The 23,382-nt window shown below is 36.1% G+C and overlaps 2 protein-coding genes across 2 annotated transcripts in view; one reads left to right on the top strand and one right to left on the bottom strand.

Moving 5' to 3' along the window:
- Positions 1-577: 577 nt before the first annotated feature.
- LOC139138137 (ubiquitin-conjugating enzyme E2 U-like) lies at positions 578-8,753 on the top strand. The gene is made up of 9 exons (XM_070706368.1): positions 578-727; positions 1,713-1,794; positions 2,506-2,598; positions 3,347-3,444; positions 3,980-4,106; positions 4,751-4,927; positions 5,563-5,659; positions 8,201-8,331; positions 8,592-8,753. Exons 1-9 carry the CDS (start codon positions 662-664, stop codon positions 8,708-8,710), a joined length of 990 nt encoding a protein of 329 aa, XP_070562469.1. The 5' UTR covers positions 578-661; the 3' UTR covers positions 8,711-8,753.
- Positions 8,754-13,458: 4,705 nt separating this feature from the next.
- The window catches only part of LOC139138136 (fatty-acid amide hydrolase 1-like), a 30,660-nt gene continuing 20,736 nt past the window's right edge, over positions 13,459-23,382 (bottom strand). The window contains 1 exon segment of the mRNA XM_070706367.1: positions 13,459-18,095. Coding sequence (XP_070562468.1) covers positions 17,985-18,095 — 111 coding nt within the window. The 3' untranslated portion in view covers positions 13,459-17,984.

Raw genomic sequence — 23,382 nt, 5'->3', positions numbered from 1 at the left:
TGACGTTCTACAGTAATAAATCAGAGAAACACATGTAAATCTGAATTGAATTGTGTCATGCCATGAACTTATTCAGAGCAGGGTATGTGTAAGAAGTTAAATTGACGTTTACAGTAATAAATCAGAGAAACACATGTAAATCTGAATTGAATTCAGATATGCACAGTGATTCCTGTTACAAAAAAAATTGTACCCTGCCACTCATGTGGTGAGTGGCACTTTCCAACCCTCTGTAAATCTTACACAGAATCAGATTATGAATTTATAGAAATTACTGATCAACGTGGTCAATAGAATTGTAAAAGCAGCAGAGTAATGTCTTGTCTGAGCACAAATTAGATAGTAACTAACTGGAAATGTTCCCACAGTATATCTTTCATGTAACTATATCCCTAAACCTAGCCCAGACTGGTTAGTGGAAATATTCAGGTGGCCACAATGTGATAAATAATATGTGAATTAAATCAGGTTTTTAGTTCCCTCTCTGTGATGCCATACATATTTCATAAGGTGAAAAAATTGTGTAAAACTTGTTAAATTTAAAAGACGTTTTTTGCATAATATTTCCTTATCTTGAAAGTATGTTTGACCTTGTTTCAGATTTCTCCAACCTTTCAGATTTACAGTCCCTGTGGTGGAGTTTAGGGGAAGAGCCATCAATATGCACTGCAGGGCTTACATGCTGCTGGAGAACCAGTACAAACTCCTACAAAAAGAACCAGTCTGGGTGAGTCAATCCATAGACCCTACAATACAGTCTTTGGTGAATCATGACCTTGTATCCTCCATCAGTAATTACCAGTATAAAGAAGAACATCTACCCTCAATGTAAATTCCAAAACATGTAATCTGCAAACACTACTTGCAATGTTTGAAAATTCTAAAGTCTACGATTGTACCTATCACTTTTTATGTACAATTAGCAGATGTTACATGTCAAACTGTCATAGTATCTTCACATTTTATGTTACATTCTGTTGCATGTCTACATTTTGTGCTATCTTTACATAGGTGTTACCTAAACATTTTATGTGATCTTTACATTTTATGTGATCTTTACATTTTATGTGATCTTTACATTCTGTTGTATGTCTACATTTTGTGCTGTCTTTTCATTTGTGTTACCCATACATTTTATGTCATCTTTACATTTTATGTCATCTTTACATTTTGAGTTCAATTGTATAGCAGTTACATGTATTCTCCTTGTACATGTATTATTGAGTCTTGAATGATGGAGATTGGACCTCTACAAATGTCCTTCACAAGACTTAATTGGCTCATCCTCACTGATGTACTGTAAGATGCGACATTAGATGGTGCACATTTGAAACTCTCCTAATAAATCCCATAGCAAGGCAATAGATTTCACATAGAACAACTCGTGTAATCAAATTCTCTGCTCTTTCTACAAATTCCAAGAAGTGTCCCACAGGATTCCAACTCATGTTAGTTGTGATATGGATAATTTCTCAAATTCAAATTCAAATTTCTCAAATTCAAATTCAAATTTCTCCTGGATTCTAGAGTTATTATGTCAGCTATATGATCATCAGAAACTACTGTAAAGCTGACGCCATTACAATGCCAGTTAAATCCATGTAAGAAATTCAGTCTGTGTCATACATGTATGTACAACCAGTAGTATCTACAAGTTGAGTGTTTAGGAATAACAGCCACTGTACTTCACTGTGTTTTATATTTCTTGACAGGGTATAGATATTCAAGTTGTCAATGATAATTTCTTTGAATGGAATGTAAAGATTAGCGGTTTGAAAGATACAATATGGGAAGGTAAGCCTCACCCTCTGCTTTATGCCAACATGGCTATTTGTAAGCTACATGTACACTGTATCAATTCATGGTACCATACATGTATCATTGGTGTAGCTGGTCAATTTTCCTACTTGGAATTACATAACATTGTTCTACCCTTTATTAAATTGTTTACAAATGGTGAATTTGTATTGTGATAAATGAATATTTAGGGCTCCACTTTGACAACTGAGAGTTTGATGTGGCTAGGAGAGTGCGTGTGTATGACCATGGTGATAATGCTATCTGCAAGGTTGTCTATCGTTCCTCTCAAGCCTCGGAGAAATGGTCATTTTGAAGTGTACAGCTGAATACTGAGGAGTTGCGTGATTAGCTACCGAAAGGCCGTTTGTGATGTTGCTTATCAGTCACATTATTTATAGGCCTGTTCCACCAAGGGATGTTCTGAGGGAGGATCCCTGCTTGGAGAGACATCCCCCTTGGAAAGATGGTCATAGTGGTTTGGTCTAGCCGTACTTTATGACAAATTTGTAATGCTTGTAAACTTGGCAATAAAAATGCTGTGAATCAGAATGTCAGACATGCTGTATTAATATCAACTTCCAGCATATCAGGATTTCCATTCAGTTATATTTCTTTACTTTAATGTAAGCATTGTGAGTGAAATGTTTAGAAAAATGTTTTAAAAACCTTTTCAATCTGTGTTTTCCTATTTTTTCCCATCAATAGGTGGTATATTTACAGTGCTTTTAAAATTTACAGAAGACTATGATGCCGTTCCTCCAAAGGTTATATTCCACACCATACCATTCCATCCAAACAGTAAGTTGATTTTTGAATTCAATTCTCCCAGTTCCCATGTAAATGGTTTTCTTGCAGCGTAGTGCCAGTAAACAAGTACCCAACTCAGAGCACATACCAAAGTGTTGTTATGTTAGAATCCTAGACAATAGAGGAAGACTGTCTATGTTACAATGTATTTGTATACATGGTATATGTAAATTATTGGGGAACATTTATCAGTGCTTCAGTTTCAAAGATACCAGGGCTAGAAAAACATACAAGTTTATTGCAACAAATATTTGACTTCTTCAATAATACAACATTTCGTTAGATCAGAGTAAGATGAATGCCAATTTGAGAATCAAAGAAGGAACTTCTTTTTCATTTCCATGATTTACGCTACACGCAATCTGCCATTCTGCAAGCATACAGATGTTTTAAGTACATTTTACAAACTTGTAAATGATTGTAAATTAAAAATATTGTAAAAGATTTGTAGACAGAAATGCTAGGCAGTTAAAGTCCTTTGCAAATACCCAGGGGTGTTTTCTGATAACAAAAACAAAACAAAAACAAAACCTAGACTTGCAGATGTAAAACAAAGAATCTAAGTACTTAGCCTTACCGGTAGGTATCAGTAAATATTGCTGTAATAATTCAGTATATTTATATTTATTCATTGACATAATAATCTAGTTGTTTGATTTTGCCATATTGAGTCAATACAAACAGTACTGACACGACTTTGGTATTCACTGATATTTCTTTGATCATTCTAATATTGTAGTTGATATGACCACTGGACAGCCATGTATAGATTTCCTGGATGACATCAAAACATGGGATAAAAAATATGGTGTACAGTTTATTGTTTTATCACTGCAGGTAAGATGTACTCAATGGCATTTACTGATTGGACTGATTGATATCAAATGAAATGTTTAGGTAGTCTTTAGGTTGAGATATCTGAATGCACACTGTACTTTTAGTTCTTTGAATGAAGCTTTCATAATTACATAGCACTATGTACATGTCTGAAATGATGAGAAAAGGTTCCTATTTAGAAAAAGAAGTGTTTCATGTGAACTGATAATTTCAAACAATAAACTCAAGGCCATAATGGCTTCACTCTTCTACTTCTGCATTGTATATGAGTAATACAATTTTACATATTTCTTGAGATAACATAATATTGAAAATTGATGAAAACTTACTCATTATTTTCGGGGACTAAATGACTAATACAGGGAGATTTGGAATCAATTGTTAGCGGGCAAAAAAATTATGATCATTTAGAATGTCTGTTTTCCTGGCAGACCAATCTGTCATGAATTAGTAAAATTTAACATGTTGGCATCAAATTTCATTTCAGCTAATCATCTCATATACTGATCTTATTCAAGTATTTCTTCCCTTCTAGAATCTTCTGAGCAACCCAGTGTTGGAATCAGCAATTAACGATGACGCTGCCTACCTCTTCACAAAGAAACCTTCCAAATACAGAGACTTAGTTTTACAGTGTGTAGCTGCTAGCAAGAGATACCATTGTGAGTAGAATTTAATTGTTTTCATTGTGAAATATAGTAATCAGTCTATCTGTGTAGAAGGGTTTGAGTTTTTAGAATAGTGTGATGAATTCCATTTGCCATTGTGTAATGGTGACATCTTTGTAGACATGTTGATCTTTGTATTTAAAGACAAGATTGGCAAATGTACTTTTGATGTACAATCTCTAGGAATAAACTTGTTCATTCAGAATACAGTTTTAATTATAGCAATCTGTAATTTGAAAAGTGTTCATACTGTACTGTCTGGTGTTAAACTTCATTAAGAAACTTCATGGATAGAACACTGCAACCATTGCGTGTTGTACATTGTTAATGGTATTTGCCGATACATGCTAAATACTTGTCACTATGTATCTCCTGAGTGTTAGGAACACCTGTTACGGTGCAAGAACAGACAATTGCTGATTTCTGACACAATAACTTTGTTTCTAAACATTACCCTTTCTTTTCAGATAAAAAACATGTACATGTTATCTTGTTGCTTGTTTCAGATTATCAAAACCTTTGAAACTTTAAAGGTACATGTAACATTATGTGATAGATCGACACATGCAGTAATGAGAGTCATAGTATAGATTCAGAGAAACAGAGTTCCTGTCTAACACATTTCTTTTGACTTTCAGCTGGAATGAGTTTACACACAGAAGATGAGAAACTGTACGGCAAAGACACCGGTGTAACAAGAGAAGAAGTGTCAGTGCCAACTACAAGGAGACTATTCCGTATTTCCTTTGATGATTATTACACAACTTGGCGTGGTATTGCCACGTCCAAACCAAATGCAGACATGAAAAATCCATGTGAGTTTATCTGAAGAATAAGAATCATTTCTGTTTGATAGTCTTATGATTCAAATAAAGTCAAAGATAAAGAGTTAAGAAATGGAATTCCATCCTTTCCTCTGTCAGTTTATTTAGAAGATCTATATTGTGTCCTAAGATCTTTAAAAATACAATCTTCCCAAGTATTTGATGATCTGTTTGGAGTTATTTTCGACAAAACTTTTTTGTCTTGTTTTACAGGCCTACGATACCTTGTTTGTTACAAATAAGGAATTCCTACTGCCTCTGACCCAAATTCCTCCCATTCATTGGCAACACAGTTCAATGTATAAAAGTACTTTGGACTCATTATTAAGGAAAAACCACAAAGGCAAGACTGGAAATTTAAAGTGGTTCATCCCAGTTCTGTGAAAGTTACGCTACAAGAAAGTGGCTTATACAGATATGCAATACCAGACAGAATTGTATTGTAAATGTCTATGAATTATACCAATTCTTACTAAGTGATTTCAAGTCCTTCCAGTTGTGTATCCTGATGTCTTAGGCCTTTTCTTCAAGAATTCAAACTCATACCTGTTAGATTTGTCACCTAAATTGGAAAATATTTCATCTATTTCAAGTGTAATAATTCAATTTGTCTTCATTGGATGCAGTGTTGGAAGCAATCAAAGGTGATGTTACACTGCAGACAGCACACTATGGTTTACCAATTGAAGATTTACAAGTACAAATGAAGAAACAGTTACAAGAGTAAGTACAATCTTTGGTTCACTGTGTATGTGCTTGGTGGAATGAAGCCTTAGATCAATGTGCTAGGTAGTCAGATCGGACACAACTTTTTGTTTAGTGTGCTGGATGGTCTTTAAGCTATAAACAGTAGGCTAGGTAGTCAGATATGACACTGGCATGTTATATAGTGTGCTGATTGGTCTTCAGCTAGTTTTAATTGTTCTAGGTAGTTTGATCTTTGATAGGCTATCATGAGAGAAGTCATGGTGTGATTTTGTCATTTCAACACAGGAGTAAAATTTTATGATTACAATGTTGGATCTCAGTGGATGGGTGATTGTCTTGAAGGTGGGGGGAGGGCAAGACAGCTGGCTTGAGCAGACCCTGATCAAGGTGTGAAATTGTGTAAAAAACATTTTCAAACCTGCATACTAATCAACTTTTAGCTATACATATTTTACATACTGTATTCCTCTGATTCTAAATCCCCGCCCGTTTATAACCCCCCCCGGGATTATTTTATCGATTCGTAATTGGCCGTTAGTTCATTCATAACGCCCCCCAGGGGTACATCCAAATTCTGACTGGAACAATTGCGCCATTGTCATGTAATGACACAAGGATATCCGCGACACCTATGTCGCTAATCAAAGTCACAAACAAGTGCAAAAGTGAAGTATCAAACCTCAAAACAAGCACACTATTGTTTGGTGTTGGAACATGTCAATCGGGAACGGTTTCTATCGTTCCTGGCGATACAATTCCACTTGGATTTCGCTACGTAAATGAACATTAAAAGAGTTGGATTTTTGAGCGTCTCGATCTAGTACAATGCCGTCTTTTCGTCACTGTCATTTTGCTGACGTCAAAATAAGCAGATTTTTGAACACCTTGATCAAGTACAAATCGAATATTTCGATGCCATTTGGCTACCATAGCATGAACATTACAATAGTCAGGTTTTTGAAAGTGTCGATCAAGTACGATTCGCTCATTTCATGTGGTGAAAAAATCGTTCCTTTCAACGGGTGCCGCAAATGCACTTGATGGAACTGAAGACAACATGATTTCCGAGGAGATTCCCGTACTCGATGACTTATCAAATGAAGCCCTGGGACTCGTGTTTGATGACGAGGGGGAAGATGGCGATATAGACTTCGATGGGTTCGACTTCAATGAAGAGGGCAATTGTATCGACAAACGCGACATCCGAAGTTTCTTCCGCACATGAACTGAACATTCTTTGAATTTCTTTGTTTAATGTTTTATCAATTTTGTACATTTTTTTCTCATGTTATAAATGTATTTATTGTTTGAACGGCATTTCTTGCTTGTGTGTGTCCTTTTCCTGAACTAGTCCCGGCAATGAGTAGGCAATAGTGTAACAGATTTTCAAGATTATGCATGCTTTCGAAGTCTTGCGAGGGAAAAATACCCAACTTCTTAAACTGCCGTATATATACACTTACAGTTAGAACAAAAACGTGCATGTTCGTACCATTCCAAACAGATTATCATAGTTGACTGAATTCAAGAGACATTTCGTTCATCGATACAAATAAAAAAAACTTCAAAGTTTTATTGCCAAAAATTCAATTCATCAAATTGTAAGCATATTGGCGTAGCAATCTTTCGTCTCGGCCAGCCGGCCGATGCTTCAAAACTTTAGCAGTTCGAGCCTAGCGCCTGCCTTTTCGTAAGATCACATTTCATTTCAAGATACGGTTAGACACTGACTTTTTGAAACTACCGTAGGAGCAAAATAATAAAACTCACAACGTGTAATTGATCGTTTATTTTAAGGAGTACGCTAATTGAAAATCGTAAATAGAAAATATCGGACGGACACCGTCCGGGACACCGTGCATCACACTGTATGCATGTGCAGAACAGAATTTTAACCTGACCTCATGCACTGACACCTCTGACCTATTGCATGAATTGACCAATCACAGCCAGCGGAACTTAAGGGACTTTCCCTTTACTCCTTGTCTGACCTTTTGGACCATGCTAGCATTGCTATGGGCAGCTAGCTGCTGCTGGGGAGCGTACGTACTTGTTGCAAGGAAGTATCGTGGTGAATCTATACACAAAATACAAAGATTTATTGCTATCGTATTGTTTAGCAAAAGAGGGTATGGCAAATACGCTAAATTTCAAAACTTGTCGATCTCCATTAATTTATACTGTACAGATTCAACTGTTAGTATCGATGCAGCATGGCCATGAGTTGATATCACAAAGTATGAGTTGTCTGCAGCGCTCACATGATTAAAAAACATTGACATAAAATTTGCATAACATTGCATCAATTAGAATATATTAACTACGACGTTCGATTTCGCGGTGACATCCGTTTATACAACCCCGCACATGTTTTCCGTCACCTTTGGTTCTGAAAAGGGGGTTTTAGAATCGGAGGAATACGGTATCCATGTTAGTAAAATTCAGCATGGCCTGATCAGATTTTGCAAAAGTGCATGACTTTGGTTGGGAGAAATACTGGCAGTCACTTACTAAACATAATTTGCTGCAATGTGATGAATTTTAATTTTATTGCAGGCACAATTCCCTGATGTATGGAAACTTTGCTCCAAGACTATCACCACAAGAACTCCAAAGCAAAAAAGTTGAACAGCTACATAAAATGAAAAGAATTTATTTCCAGAAAAAACCTCCGGAAAGAGGAGGTGGTAAGTCAACTGTTGCTTTCTTTTAGAGTGAAAATGCCAGAGACTTTTTTTTTTCACTTCTATTAAAGGTCAATATCTACCAAATTAAGTAGATCAGTTTCAGGGTGTAATTGTTTTCAGTATGTCTAATCAATAAACACAATGTATGTCAACTCCTTATTTAAACACCATTCTTTTTAACATATTCCAGTAAATGAATGATTTGTCATTAGATTGTTGTGAAGCTGACACACTAATTTATTTGTTTGTTTTATATTTAGCACCTCCACCGTCGTCTGCTCAAAGTGAACAGGGTGAGCCAGCCACTGAGGAACCCTGGGAAAAAGAAGTGGATGACCTTGTTGAATGGACGAATAAACTTGATGAGCAACAGATTTAGAATATTATGTCAATTAAAAATTATATTTTGATATAAACATGTACATCAAGAGTGCAAAATAAAGTTGGTAGTATTTTCTTGTAGTATAAGAGTTGACTTATTTGCCAATGAGGTGCATAAAATCCCCTTGATACATGGAAACAGTTTCTATGTGCAAAGCTTACTTGAGGTAATTCTGTAAATTATGCAAAGAACTCCAATAGTTGATGAGTGAAGGATTTGCATGAAATGATTAACATAACTGTACTTTGTTTGATTGGCATATACATTATGTATCAGTATGGCCGGTCACCCCCTGACTATTTGATGCCAGACATTTCTCATCCAACAGTTGGAGAGCTACTTAGTAGGATAAATGTTACACCGTTTAAAGTTCCAGGGGGTGACTGTCCTAGAAACTTGGCTGCTAGAAAATACGAAAACTGTAATATTGTCATTAGACCTGTTTTTCCCTGCAGATCAATCGAGTGATGTGTGAATTTTTTCCACTTCAAAAGAAATTTAAAGATACAAGGGTTTGCTTACAACACTACAATTACTAGACTGAGAAAAAAACACTTTTGTAGAATTTTATAAGATGATGAGAAGTTGTTGCAATGTGTGATTAGCTACTATAGACTATAGTCTATAGAAGCTATTGGGATGGGTATCCGTCCGGCGTCCGGCGTCAGTCTGTATGTATGTATGTATGTATGTATGTATGTATGTCCGTTTGTGAGGCGTCCGTCCACTCAAATATCTTGAGAACCACAGTACTTACTGATTTGATATTTGTTGTGTACATGTAAATATGATTTTGAGAAACATTTTTTTTAATTTTTTGATATTGTTGAAAATAGGCAAATTAATGCCAAAAAAGGCGTTTTTGGTAAAAAATCTCCTTCTTCATAACCGCTGGTCAGACAGCTTTTTATTTGGTATACAGGTCCCTAGGGATAACCCAACTTAGATTTGTTCAAATTGTGATGAAATATGCAAATGTATATTTTTAAGGAATTTTTTTGTCATTTTTGGTCCAAATTTTACTTACATTGTATGTAATTCTTGCACTGTATAAACCCTATCAATTCACCCAGAAAAAAATAATTGATATGATTTTAAATAATTGAATTAATTAGGAAATCATCAAAGCCAAAATAATTTTAGTGTAGAATTATCAGAAAGTTCAACTTTTATTGACAGTTCATAGTGAAATGCTTACCATCTTGGAGGATTAAAGCATGGAAAGGCAACTTTCCTGAATACCAACTTTGACATATTCTGAACCATCATTTATGTTATCTAAAGAAATTGCTCATAATAGTTTGTCATGATAGGGTGTCAAATAAATAGAGATAGAGAAAGTTCTAATTTCCATTTCTGGTTGACTTGGTAAGGATAAAATAAGATTACTTTTTGAGGAAAAAAAATAGAGTGGTCAATTAAAAGAGTGGTCAAAGTGATAGGGTTTTTATGGTAAAGCTGGGCTGTAAGATTCCTCATGTGCTATTTATAGCAATTATGCAATCTGTGTAAACAGTGCAATGAAAGTGTAACATGATTCCTTATAATGCTTTCTTAAGTTTCAAACATTTGTCTCTTCAGTGTGCTTTCTCTGAGTACGTACAGTCTCAACTTATTCGACAAAACTTACTTACAATGTTAATTTGAAAGTTAAAATGTGCTTGGTTAATAGGATGCTAGCTGTGGGTCCATAGCTAAATAGGATGAAACTACTGATATTAAAAGATAACCAGCTCAAGATTCTTTATAACCTGACAGATATGCTGTTTTTTTATGACGTAAATCTTGATTTAAGCAAGTCTTGTTTACTTTAATTGGAATGTAATTAACTCTTGTTTATTTGCTATTATGGACTAATATTGTCTGATGAAATATGCAAATCTGTATTTTTACGGAATTTTTTTCCATTTTTGGTCAGGCCATCCTGAAATGAGCTTTCAAAGATATCCACCTTCTTCATCAATACATGTGTCACAAAAGGTTATTCTCTACATAACACTACAGAGCTCTGTCAACTGTTGAGTCGCTTGTTTTTTCAAAACAGCCGGTCAGACAGCTTTAATATTTGGTTTACAGGTCCCTAGGATGACCTTAGTGAGATAATTTCATACAGTCAGGAAATACTTAATTTTGTATCCATGTCTATAGTAGCTTCAGGACTTTGGCCCTATGTTTTCTGTACGTCTGTTTATAGATGTTAATTTTTTTATTCATATTTGTAAATATTACACTTAAATAAAACGACCCCCAAATAAATGTGTTTGTGTATAATGATCAAGGATTTCACTGGTGATTTTCTCAGCAATCTTCTTCCTTCAGGGTTTTCTCAACTTTCAACGCAAATATCTAAACTGAGTAATTAGTTTTGTGCTGCATTATATTGTTGCCTGGAGTGATCATTATTGAAATCTGACGTTACAAGGCTATCCAATACCTAGGCATTTTAGCTGTTATGCCATACATGTACCCATGGCAATAATAGATATCATTACAGCGTCAAGGCATTTTAGCTCTGTTTTATGCCATTCATGTACCTATGGCAATAATAGTTATCTGTACAGTGTCAGTCACATTTCTCACATCTGTTTTGGTGTTTGGCATTAAGCGGCGTTTTCAGCTTGCAACTGGAATTTCTTCAAAGAGCATTGAAAACCAGGTAACATCTTGTTTTTAACATGTTCCTTTTACTGACAAAGGCTGTACATTTTTGTATTATTTATTTTCCGTTTTCTCCTCTGTAAGTGTAAATGATAGAAGTGGTCTGTTGATGGACAAAGGTAAATAAAATACTACCAGTGTGAACGTGTGTTATACAATAAAAATTGAGCCTATTACGACCATGGTTTGGCCATAGTTATCGATGGTAGTTGTGGACTGGTTCACCAGAAAATTGGGGGGGGGGGGGGGGGGGGGGAGAAGGAGATGAACAGGTTATTAATAAGCAGAAATGGAACAGTTTGCTGAGAACATATCCTTCTGCATGATAGAAGTCTATTTGATGATACCTTTTGTCTGACGCAACACAATGACACTTGCTTCAATTCACTAATAAGCTTAGCTTAGTACACAAGTTTCTATGAGAACAGAGTACTGTAACCAGATATGAACTGAAAATGCTCACGTGTTTCATTATATATTGCAGTTGTGTAAAATTGAACCTTTGCCACATGTTTGCAACTTCATTGAAAGTATTATGATCAACATAATGAACAATAATCACCGCCGATTAGGTCATGAAGTATACAAATATGTAATAAGCTGAAATAAAGATATTAAAGTTCTTTGACTGCTGTCATTGTATCACCACTTCATATAGCAAGTGTAATTACCATTGGCCAAGTCCTTCAAGCCATATATGCTGAGCTGTGAAAGCTCATTAGGTATGCAAATTATAAATTAGCTGACATGAAAATGTGAAATGACTTTTGATATTGTTTTAACCTGGTATAATCATCAATGTATGTTTGTGTAGAGTCTATTTACTGTCTGTTCTGTGCTGTTTTGTGTCTATGTTTATAACTATTGTCTTACAAATTTTGACCTAGTGTTATTGGATTATGGATTGGTATGATTGCGATTATTATAGCATGTTTTGCCAACTTTGATCAAGTAAATTCAGATATATATCCCTAATAAGCAAAGTTCATTAAATATGTAAATTAGGAATTGACTTAAGTAAAAATGCTTAATGATTGTCAATACTGTTGTATCATGGTATCTGCAATATATGTAGCAAGTTTTGTCAACTTTGGTCAAGTCGATTCAGATATATATCTCTAATTAGGAAAGTTCATTAAATATGCAAATTAGGAATTGGCTGAAGAGAAAATGCTTAATGACTTTCAATAATATTGTACTATAGTGTCTTTAATGTACATAGCAAGTTTCATCAATTTTGATCAATTCAGAAAAATATACCAAATTATGAAAATTCATTTAATATGCAAATTAGGAATTGGCTGAAGTAAAAATATGTCTTTTGACTTTCAATAATGTTATATCACAATATCTTTGATGTATATAGCAAGTTTCAACAACTACAATCAATTTAATTCAGACATATATCCCTAATTGGGAAAGTTTATTAAATATGCAAATTTGGTATTGGCTGTAGGAAAAATGCTTAATGACTTTCAAAAAATGTTGTATCATAGTAGCTCAATACATGTAGAAAGATTCACCAACTTTGGTCCAGTCAATTCAAATATATATCCCTAATTAGCAAAGTTCATTAAATATGTAAATTAGGAATTGGCTGCAGTTAAAACGCTTAATGACTTTCAATAATGTTAAATCATAGTATCTTTAATATACATACCAAGTTTGGTTGATTTTGATCGAGTCAAATCAGACATATATCCCTAATTAGGAAAATTCATTTAATATGCAAATTAGCAACTATCTTTCATGTCATCCCTTAATGGTTCCCACTGCTGATATATCTTGGTGTGATCAACATTTGTAGCAAATCTCATCAAATTGTGTGTAGTCGTTTTTAATGTATATCCGTTTTTTTCTAAAATCATTAATTATGCAAATGAGCAAAAAGTATGCAAGCCGCGCCCACCAAAAACTAATCATTTCTTGCCATTTGCTAACTGAATCTATGCACTAGATTTGATTCTGATCTGATAAGCTGTTTTTGAGATATCAGACTAACAGACAGACAGACAGACAGACAGACATCGCTGCGACATATGCCCACGTGTGTAAACACGTGAGCAAAAAATCAATGGTAGCTATGATTAATTTTCATGTTTTATTTATTTTCTACAAAATAATTACACATATTCTTCATACCAAAATAATTAATTTATTAATAAATAGAATATTCCAAAAGAATGATTCTTTTTTGAAATATAAACTGATTATGTATACCATTCTCTGATACCACTGATTATGTATACCATTCCTTCATACCAGTGGCTGTAGCTTCTCATTGCTTTTTCAACATTTTGTCAAGTGGCTGCCAATAATGTAACATTTCAGCTGTAGATACTGAGCCACCTTCCATTTTCAGACTAAAAGTACAAGCTTGGCTTCTCTGAAATCTGTTTGAAAATAGCACACATAACATGAAAGTGTTGTCTAACTGAATTCAAACTATTATAAAAAAACAATTGTGCACATATTACAATGTCAAGGTTGTAATTACAATTAGAATGTTAGTGGTATTGTTACAATTAGAATGTCGGTGGCATTGTTACAATTAAAGCATTGTTGCTGAAAAATTAAGTGTCACATTGACAATTTCATGAACTCACAAATTCCTCCTATGATATAGAAATCTAAGGGCTAATACATTGCAGCCCCTGTAGGTAAACATCTAGAAAGACATTGAGTCTCCATCTTTTGTGCCAAACAGTAAGAACCATTCTTCCAATGAATTACATGTTTGCCGTTTCCAAATATTGTACAACCCTGATCTACAACAAGTCATTGACAATGACATAGTCCCACTTGTAATAGGAGTATTAGTCTTGATAGGGCAGGGAAATGTGGTCACTAAGAAGTATCACTGGAGTGTATATGTTCAGATCTATGGACACATAGGTCTATGTCATTGTTCCCAATTTGAAACAAGAGGCATGTCTAAGTTATTGTTCTAAATCGGGAAAAAAGATCAGACCTCTAGCTGTATTGGCCAGCCAAGAAATACATATGTGCATAATAAATGAGGTACAAGATGTGACATCTTAAGGTCTATTATCCTATCAAAATTGAAGCGTAAAGAACTTGTGGTTACTGAGTTATGCATATATATGCATAATAAGGGTCAAAGGTCATCAAGGTCACGTGACATTTTGAAAAAAAAAATTGTATCGCTAATTAATCCATATATGCCGAAATTCAGACCTCTAGCTCTATTGGCTTGCCCACAATTATATATGTACATAATTAATGAGGTAAAGCATGTGTTGTCATAAGGTCTCCCATCCTACTAAATATAAAGGACATAGCACTTGTGGTTACTTATTTATTGACATAATCGTGTATTTTAGGTAAAAGGTTATCGAGGTCACATGACATTTTGTCAAAAATTGTCTATCCTATAGTCTAACCCTATACACAAAAAATCATACATCTAGCTCTTTTTGCTGGCTCAAAATTAGATGTGCACATAATTAATGAGGTACAATATGTGGCGTCATAAGGTGTCCCATCATACCAAATATGAAGGGTGTAGCACTTGTGGTTCCTGAGTAATGGACAAATATGTATATTTGAGGTCAAAGGTCACCAAGGTCACATGACATTTTGTCAAAAAAATTGTATTGATAAGTTATCCCTATATACCAAAAATCAGACATCTAGCTCTATTGGCTCGCTCAAAATTAGATATGTGCATAATTAATGAGGTACAATATGTGGCGTCATAAGGTGTCCCATCATACCATATATGAAGGGTGTAGCACTTGTGGTTACTGAGTTATGCACAAATATGTATATTTGAGGTCAAAGGTCACCAAGGTCAAGTGACATTTTGTCAAAGTGTCTGAGATATCTGCGTGAACGGATGGACTCATGGATGGACTCATGGACGGACATGACCCAATCTATAAGCCCCCTGGACTTTATCTGTGGGGACTAAAAACTGTGTCACTGCATCCTTTTTGCAATATGAATACGATGAGAAACTAAATTTTTATTTTTCTTGGCCTTATACATGGGAGTCTATGGACTGCCCTATACATGGGAGTCTATGGACTGCCTTATACATGGGAGTCTATGGAGGTGAAAACTAAAAAGTCCTTTAACACGGCCAAATTTGATCGTATTGTGATATAAATCGACTTGCATCTGTATGAGGTAGGGTACTATCCTTGTACCAAGTGTGAACGAAATCACTCCAGGCGTCTCTGAGATATCTGCGTAAACGGACGGACGGACGGACGGACATAACCAAACCTATAAGTCCCCTCGGACGGTGTCGGTGGGGACTAAAAACAAAGTGAAAAGAGTACCCCAACCAATCCAATCAGTCAACCCTATGTTTATGTTATTGATGACAGTCAGAAATGTTTCCAATTTGTAAACTATTAAATTTTTCAAATGTTCATCTGTTGTTCACATTTTACTCCACCACAGTTTCTTAAGAAATGTCTCCTTCAAAGTAGGGTACATCAACTGAAAATACCGTGGAGTTCACAAATGAACAACATAACTTAGCATCTTGTGTAAGTAAGTGAATGCTTGTATTGCATGGATGTGACTTCATCATCAGCTTTTATGCAATGAAACATGGCCTTACATCATTACTGATTAACTCATTAGCATACCTGAATAAGACTTTGCTACACCCTGGTACTCATGATAGAAATCAGTGCTTGACTAAGGGATCCTTTCATGGTGAATAAATACAAACTTACCCCCTGAGATACGGTGAACTTGTACTAAACTTAGCATGACCTCATTTTTTGTCAGTTTTGCTTACTATTTTGTACTGCATGCTAGTTTATTAAGATGTACAAGAGGGAACAATGAACTGATTAAAGCACACATGGTCATTTAAATGTATTTAAAAAACTGAATCATGAATCAACAATAAGAAAACTTTCCCGAGTGGAATGCTTTGTGTCTGGCGATTCCTGCTGTGCTGTGGTAGGAGACGTTATAATTATTTATATTCTGTTTCACCCATATGAGGTGTGAAGTTGGACATTGGTTCAGTGAAGCATACAGACATACACGACAAAGGCAAACATTGTGCCTATCAAGGTCTTTGAAAGATTAAAATATTTTTGCCCTTGTTGTGAGATTGAATCACTAATACAAACAGCTGCATTATATTTTGTAAATTAAACAGACAAACGGAAACACAAATTTTGAAACGTTACTTTAAAAGTTAATCATAGACAATATTTCTTGCCTATCATAATTGCCTTAATGCGTTTAAAAAACTTCCCCCTAACTTCCATAGTTATAGCCCTGAGTGTAAACTCTGTCTCAGTATTGAAAAGGTGTGGAAATATTGAGGTAAAAATTAAGAAACTCATTCCTCCACTATTTTATTTGGATAATTTTATACCAGTATATTGATGGTCACATAAGAGCAATCTGACCTGTCAACATACGAAAATAACAGTACTAAATTTGTGATGTATCACAGTTGAAACCTGTCCAAGTGGGCCTAAATTAATTTAAATTATTTAAATAACTGATATGTAAATTTAAGGAGATTACTGAGATGCAAATTATGATTTATCTGTGAAAATTAGGAAATAATAATTGCAGTAACACTGTGTTAATTTTTTCTGAATAGCACTTACAAAGTTTTTGCTATTTGTTGTGCTGTCAACAGTAGCGCATCTTACAGTCACTAGTAGATGTGCAAAGAAATATGTGTCAGCTATGTAGAACGGCAGTCAAGTCAAATATTCATATTTCACGGCACATACATGTAAACTTTCTGTGAGCTTTCAGTGACAGAAAAATCACTTTATACACATTTCAAACAAACTTTAATAGTTACAATACTATCACTAAATCATCTAAGCAACAGGTAAACCCTTGCTTATACTCTAACTTAGACCACTTCACGCTATATACGCTTTCACCATTCCTAATGTGAATAAGTCATGTGTCAGTCAAAATCTACTAGTATACACAGCGCTGGGGGTAGTTTATTGCCATTATTTTTTCACCATCCGTTATCGTTTTGTCACATCACGGAATTTGGAACTGTAACCGAGCATGATGGTGAGAAATTTAAATTTCAAATACTTCTCTTCAACCATATCCAGACAGTCTGATCAGAAAACTACATACCAGTAATTACATAGAGAAACCAGTCCAACTTCACAGTGACTTTCAATGGAGATACTAGAGAATAATGATTTACTAAACATTCTAAAATGAATATAACAGCTTCATCAACCTCCCAATATTTGCAAAATTCATTTGTCTTTCTTTCAAATCCATTTTTGGGGGTATTGAGAATGTTTTCTTGTGACTGATGGACTTTGCCAGTTTTTTAACACATATGTGATTAGGTGATGAGGTATAAGTATATCAATTCACAGTTAAAATTCAGGTTTACCATAATCTTGGTGATAAATCAGTCCCACCTTTGTCAATTCCAGTCTTCTGTACTGGGTAAAAACAAATGCCTATACAGTTGTGGCCTCACATACTATGGCTACAACAGAACAAGGGGTAGACAAATGAAGCATGGAAACTCTGCCCAGAATGCCCAATGATCTTCTGGCTACCACAGAACACGGGGCAGATGAACAGCACCATGGAACACTTTGCCCAATGAAATTCTGATCTACTGGATTGCTTTTTCCACTTCCTTCATGAGTCGCAGACACAGTTCTTCCTGCCACGGGGGTGCCACACACTGAACACCAATAGGGAGACCAACACAATCTTTAAATGCCTACAATTCAGACATAGAAAGGATGAGTAAACAAAGCATCTTATGAGCTATGTGAGAGGTCAGAAATCGACAGTCTGCGCCCCCAATCTGCGCTAGCGCATTTCAATCTGCGCTATCAATCTGCGCTCCCATTCTGCGCTATCAATCTGCGCTCCCATTCTGCGCTCTCGAACTCTCAGGGTACAGATCATGTAGTGATTAGAATTCAAAGAATATCCAAGGTAAAAGGGACAACATATTACATCATTGTTTTGAAAACTTGTATTTTTGTCTGTTACTTTTTCCCGAACGACTTTGCTCAAACTGTCTATAGTTAACTTAGTGGTAGATGGTTTGTTGCGTTATAAGCTTATGTGTCCGCACAGTAGGTCAACGTAATGTCCCCAAATAAAAGTGCATTGGTGAATGTAGGTCAACGTAATGTCCCCAAATAAAAGTGCATTGGTGAATGCAAGTGTTTTCACTGGCTAACTTCTTTTTCTCACTAAATCTGCTGTACCTCATTCAAAAAAGATCGGGCTGAACAGTTTCCGAGTTTGCCGAATCGGCACAACATCTTGCTGAGACACGCGAAGACCGAATTTGACTGTCGCGTCTGTTTTCCAAAATATCTTCGCACGGACGTACGCATGAACTGTGTTAAAAAGGGAGAACACTGCGGGACTAAACTGTGGTCACAGCTGAAAAGCTAGAATTGTCATTGTGGAACAAACAACTAAATTAAATGTCATCGTTGACGTTTCATTATGTTGAAAATCTAGTTCCAAAAATGACTAATAAGTCACCAAAGTATCGGGAAAGTCAACTGCACAACCTAACCGATCGGGTATTTCCCCATGAAGGAGCGACTTTGCACAATTTTTAAATATTGGTTATTTACTGTCCACTATCGAAGTTTGACGTCCCATATATTTCTGTTATGGATAGATATATATTTCTGTTATAGATTACAGACTTGGAATATAGTTGAGTCCCATGTCAATACTAGACGTCACCACAACGAGGTACCTTGTATGTGGGCACGCTGGGTCTGCGTAATCGTCGATTATCCGATTTTTATCGGCGATGTTGGGACTCTAATACCGAGACTACACTTGTCAAATCGCTGGTAATTCTATCCGATAAATATCAGAGATTTCACCCATGAAAAGATCTGGCTCAACCCGGCATTGTCAGTCTAACTCTAACTTTGATACAAGCACTGTACGAAAAGTCATATATTTGTCATATGCTTTACCCGGGTGATACGAGACTTGTCAAAACGCAGGTAAGTATATCCAATGTAGGTGCTACCAAAGATTTCACCACCTCATTGATCTGGTTCAGCCCGACGTCGTCAGTCTGATTTTATTTACAATACTAGACAATACTATAGACTTGTCAAATCACGGGTAAATATCCGATATATTGGAGATTTCCCCTCTCCTCATATCTGACTTAACAATCCTAATTTCCTGAAAATATCCGATATCACATAAAAGTGCAATGTCGCTGTATCCTATAGTGTCTACTGTCTATACCATTGATCATGACGTCGTGTCTTGTAAGATATGATTCCAGGTTTCGATGGATTAAAGCATATACTGCTGCATATGCGGCTTTGTTTGACCAGGAAACATGACGAGATACGACAGTTCTAAATTACCATGAGGGATACCTCTTCTGTTTTTAGCTCCACGGTATTACGAATCATCAACTTTCCACAGTTTGTGGAGGGACAGTGTCAAAAGTTATGACAGAGGGACCGTGATACAAAGCGTAAAAGTTCTTAGAAACTCATGTCGATGCGATGTGCAATGATGACAGGATGCTTTTACAGACCCAGCAAGGTAAAGAACTGAATTCGGGACGATCTCTATCAGTTTTAGGTTACTGATCTTCAGAGCAACAAGCGTTCGTAGCCAAATAAAGAACGTCAAAAAATGTTGGGATAGACGTTAGTCGACGTAGTCTTCTCGTGAACGTCCTTGAACCAGAACCGCGACCTTTATTTTTGATGCGTTGCGTTGTGAAAGGATTCATATATGTATCGAAATATACATATTCACGTGACTGAACTAGTTTCGTGGTTGGTACAATTTAGCTATTCGAGGTTTTGGGGGTCAAAGATAAGCATTACGTAAATGATTCCATTTTGTGGAGATGGTGAAACATCCCCTGCTGTACTTTCTGTTCTGAATAGAACCGCCGGTTTCCATGGTGACCATGCGACGTCTGGGCTGTTGACCGATTTTCCCATTGGGTTTCTAATACATGTAGTAACTGACTCTCTTGCTCCATTGCTAGTATTGTTGAAAAAGGGGATCAGATGTACAATGTACGAATCTCTCTTTTATAAAATCCTTCTTGACAAAGACTATACCAGCTGTTTTCTTGTATGTACGTTCACTTCGCAAACGGGCTCAATTTGAAAATTAAAAGCTAAACACCAAGGGTGTAAAACATTTTACTGGGCACTCTACCAGCGGTAGCGAAGACAAATTACACGGCGTCCTTGTATGATTGACTCGTTACGTCGTGCGCACTGTTGACAGTACAGTGGTCATGACTTTCTCTACCGCGAGTTCCACATATTGTCCATTTATATGTAATATTTCACGCAGGAACCTGTCTGAAGGGGCTTCGCTACACTACAGCGAGATTTTTCCAATCATAACTTAGTCAAAGGAGGTCTTTTTAAACCTCCATGTTTCGATCAGTTTGCCTTCAAGTTGCTGTCTATTTTCGAATTGAACGTGTCCTGTTGCACAACCGTTTTCCTTCCTATAAAGTTGTAGCTAATATTGGTAAAAAGACGTCGAGTGCAACCGCCCAAAACGCAGAGTCATGTTTTGGCTAGAGTTGGATATTTCGTCTTCACATCTGTGGAAAAGTTTGCAGTAATCTCGAACGAATCTATTTAGTTTTCACCACTCAATGAACTATTTTATTGGTTTAGCTACTGTAATAGTGATAGTTGGGTTGAAAATGAGCTGATAGAGGATGCTCAGCTTGTGAAATTATTGAGAAATTACAGGGACATGCTCGTAAGGGATTGTGACCAGAGAAAGATTTACGGACTGACCATTGTTTACAAGAGCGGAACTTCAATCGCAATTTTGTGCTTCTTAGTTCAATCGTTCCGTATTAACATGGTTTCAACAATCGAAAGAGAAGGAGTACATACATTTATGAGAGAGCGTGTGTCTATGGAATTATAGTACGTAATTTATTATCTTTGCAGACGTGACACCACCTTGCCTTGATTATAACAGGACAGGTTGACGCGGTGACAAGGGAGTACATCGTCGTTTCTGACCTCCTCGCATGATATAAACATAAAGCTAGAACGGATGTCATAATTTGTTGATCAATGCCATCTACGATCATCCATGAAAACAAGGAGCAGCATTGAAAGTGCCACAAAAGTTATGCAGTTTTAGTCATGGGTCGTCCTTGTGGACGATTGAAAAAACTATTTACAGTTCGAACCAACCACTGAAGTTGAAATGACTGGTAGAAATCAGAGCGTTCCAAGTTCACAGGCATTCACTTCTTGCATGATAGGACTACATGTAAATCGCCTTCCTGTTATCAAGTGCAAATCTTGAAAATCGAAAACATCTCGAGAAATATATCATTGTTTTTACTTGTCTTCTGCTATGTGTTATGGCATCAACTTACCTAATCGTCACCGTCATAGTATCAGTTTCTTCGACATCACTCTCTCAGATCAGTGATGTCGTCTTTACTGGAGAAATTCATTAAATCCTCAATCGGAGTCAAACTCACAACGTGAGCACTCAGTCAGAGAAACAATATTTATAGTGACAGGCCAGGCATTGTATTGCCTTATGTGAAACAGAAAGACATGATTTACATTTCCCTTTACGATTTTCGCGATTTTGTGCACAATTACTGTGAATTACTTTGGCAAGTTTACTCCCAACCTACCTCCTGATCAGTACATAGACAGATAGCCATTGTGTCACGTCATCTACAGGTCACCGGCCACACACGCGTGTATTCAGCTAGCTTGACGTCAATTGATGTAGACTTGTCAATCATTATCACGGACTTTGCGAACAGGTTAACGTCAAATTGTCGGGCTCAAACGTTTCTCTGAACATGAACAGAAATGCTCAATATCGAGAGAGAGATTGTAAAAAAAGGTTTAAATAGTAACGGTAACCCAAACCAAAAGTTTGTATCCACTTGCGCTTCCGTAGGCCATCCTACAAACTTCTTCAATCAATGTCGCAAGGTTGCTGCAGTGGCTGGTAGCAAGCCCTGCCACTCCCTTTTACTACATGTACTTGATCATTTCTCAACCTTCTTATATGAGAAAGAAAATTCATCGAATGTCTTCTTCATAGCCCTAATATAAGGATCCATGAGACTATAACTGTATGTCGCGCTTGATTCGGAATTGCATTCGATCTTACAACCAGCCTTCCTGACAGTCGGTATGGTGTACAAGTGTCGGTATGGTGTACAAAAATACAAATCTATTTCAACACTAAACCGTGCAATGTCTTATTATCTAGCGGGCAGCTATATCGTGGCAGTGTCACAAATGCCACCGTAATGACTAAAATCAAAACATTCATGGATCGAGAGCGCAGAATGGGAGCGCAGATTGATAGCGCAGATTGAAATGCGCTAGCGCAGATTGGGGGCGCAGACTGTCGATTCTGATCCCCCACATACCTGATCTTATGACTTGGAAAAACCATGACCATGGGAAATACTTATACAAATATGATGGTAAAAACTGGAAATGTGTGAAAATGTGCTTATCTCACATAATGTATTTATTTTTAGCTCACATTTGGTTATACCAATGTGAGTTTATCGTATAGGCTGAAGTCGATGGCGTCTGTATGTATGTGTGTATGTGTGTATGTATGTATGTATGTATGTGTGTATGTATGTATGTATGTATGTATGTATGTACATACAGTATGTCCGTCAACATCAAAAACACGCAAACCGCTGCACGTTTCAGCTTGGTATTTGGTGTGTGGATGCATCCTGGGCTATAGATGGGATTTTGTTCAAATGAAGTCTGCATTGCCAAAATTATGCAATGAGCTTACAAAATGTGAAAATGGTTAAGAATTAATAATTCAAGAACCGCTTTTTTGATTGCTTTGAAAATTTGTGTGCAAGTACCTTAGGTGAAGCTTACACAGTTTTATTAATATTGTGAAGATATCCTTAATTTTGTATTTTTGCTGAATTTTTTTTTGTGATTTTTCTCATTTTCAGTAAAAATTATTCTTCTTTGAAACTGCCAGCCCAATCG

Source organism: Ptychodera flava, chromosome 8 (genome assembly GCF_041260155.1).
Source record: "Ptychodera flava strain L36383 chromosome 8, AS_Pfla_20210202, whole genome shotgun sequence".
Lineage (NCBI taxonomy): Eukaryota > Metazoa > Hemichordata > Enteropneusta > Ptychoderidae > Ptychodera > Ptychodera flava.
Note: the sequence above shows the minus strand (reverse complement) of the source record. Positions and strands in the feature narration are given on the sequence as shown.

Coding starts and splice junctions, on each gene's coding strand:
- LOC139138137 (XM_070706368.1), top strand. CDS start 662: ATGCACTGCAGGGCTTACATGCTGCTGGAGAACCAGTACAAACTCCTA. Junction 1,795..2,505: donor GAAAGATACAATATGGGAAG/GTAAGCCTCACC, acceptor TCCCATCAATAG/GTGGTATATTTACAGTGCTT. Junction 4,928..5,562: donor TGCAGACATGAAAAATCCAT/GTGAGTTTATCT, acceptor CATTGGATGCAG/TGTTGGAAGCAATCAAAGGT.